At 41.4% G+C, this 1,537-nt stretch overlaps 1 protein-coding gene across 1 annotated transcript in view; it reads right to left on the bottom strand.

The window, feature by feature from the left end:
* Window positions 1–433, bottom strand: part of LOC101559850 (acidic leucine-rich nuclear phosphoprotein 32 family member B-like) — a 1,183-nt gene extending 750 nt beyond the window's left edge. The window contains exon 1 of the mRNA XM_012515952.1: window positions 275–433. Coding sequence (XP_012371406.1) covers window positions 275–433 — 159 coding nt within the window. The remainder of the gene's footprint in view (window positions 1–274) is intronic.
* Window positions 434–1,537: the final 1,104 nt, after the last annotated feature.

The following is a 1,537-nucleotide window of genomic DNA, read 5'->3' as shown; positions in this document are numbered from 1 at the left end:
CTTCCTTCCTTCCATCCTTCCTTCCTTTCTTCCTTATTTTTATGGAACCAAGGGATTGAACTCAGGCCCTTGTGCTTGCCAGGGAAGCTCTTATTCTACCGAGCCATCTCCCCTGCCCCTCAAGCTTTTACAATTTAGGTAATGTGGGAAGATTTGAAACTGAAAGCAAGCGTACATTTATTAAACTGAGGAACTCTAAGTTTGTAAATTCAGCTATTAAGCCCTTAATTTTTCCATCATTTGATTTTCAATTGTCCAAGACAAGTCTTCAAACAGCTCCTGGGGTTTGGTTCCTCAGCTGCAAGTGGATCCTCTTCTTCATGTCCATGTTCCTCTCGCCAACCCTCTCCAAACTTAACTTTCCACTGCGGGGCCGAGGAGGGAGAGGCGCCCCTGCCTGCGCGCCGAGGGCTGTCAGAAGGGGTCTGCTCATGGTAGTGGCTGCGGCTGGCGTGTGCAGTGCGAGAGGACGAGCGAGTGCAGCTCATGGAGCCAAGTTAACTTCCATCTCCTTCTGTTCCTGATTTCTCTAACACTGACATTGATTCAAATGAAGTGAAGATACAAGGAATGGTATTTTGATAGTAAGAAGGCTGGGCCTGTATAGGGTCACAGGACATATGGGGACTCTACTTTCTGTTCAATTTTGTTGTGAACTTAAAACGTCTCTGAAAACCAATCTATTTTAATAAAGTATTACTTCCTTTCCTCCCTGCACATGATCTCAGCTGTTAATTCGTAGGGTGTGGTGAGTGTTTGTTCTTAGCTTTACAAAATTCTGAAGAGCAGAACTGACTTAACAGGAGAAAAACTGAAGTCAGCATTGCACACTCAGATACTTCCTATCTTCTTGTCTTGTTCTTACAATTATGCTTCTGTAATACTGAATACAGGAATATTTCTTGCCCAAGCATTTCTTCTCTTTTGAGTCAAGTGAAATTATATTGACCATTCATGGAGGTGACTCAAAACCCTAGCTATACATATAACATTATATTGGATGTCTAAAAACACTCAGGTTTTGAATAGAGGCTTAGCCTCTTCTTTCACTTCTTATAACCTAGGACCACATTTACTTAAAACGTCTCAGGATAAATAGTGAAAGTAAAAGTGGTCAGCTTTCAATTATTTCCAGGTGGCTCATCTACAGGAAGTCTCAATGTCAGGTAAGCTTTGGCGGTAGTTGGGTGACTGAACAAGAGAGGAGGTTTTGGTGTCAAGGACAAGTGTTGACTTTAAGCTCTGCCAGTGTCCAGCAGTGAGGCTTTGGATAAATTACTAACTTCAGTGATCTTATCTGTGAAGGTAGAAATGCTGTGCTTATATCAGATTGTAGCTAAGTGAGAATGTATACCTCGTGCCAGCTGTTCATAACAAGAGCTCAGGGGGTGTGGGTACATGTATAAAATACAACTTGTTTCTTCTTTTTAATTGCCTTCTCCCCACCCCTCCTTAATTCCTCCTTTAAATTCCCTTTCCCTATTTTCATTCTTGTTGGTATTATTTTTTTGATGAACATAATGGGTTTTATTTTTTT

The sequence above is a fragment of the Octodon degus genome, unplaced genomic scaffold (genome assembly GCF_000260255.1).
Source record: "Octodon degus isolate 3935 unplaced genomic scaffold, OctDeg1.0 scaffold00084, whole genome shotgun sequence".
NCBI lineage: Eukaryota > Metazoa > Chordata > Mammalia > Rodentia > Octodontidae > Octodon > Octodon degus.
The sequence above is the reverse complement of the archived record's forward strand: the minus strand, read 5'-3'. Positions and strand labels throughout refer to the sequence as shown.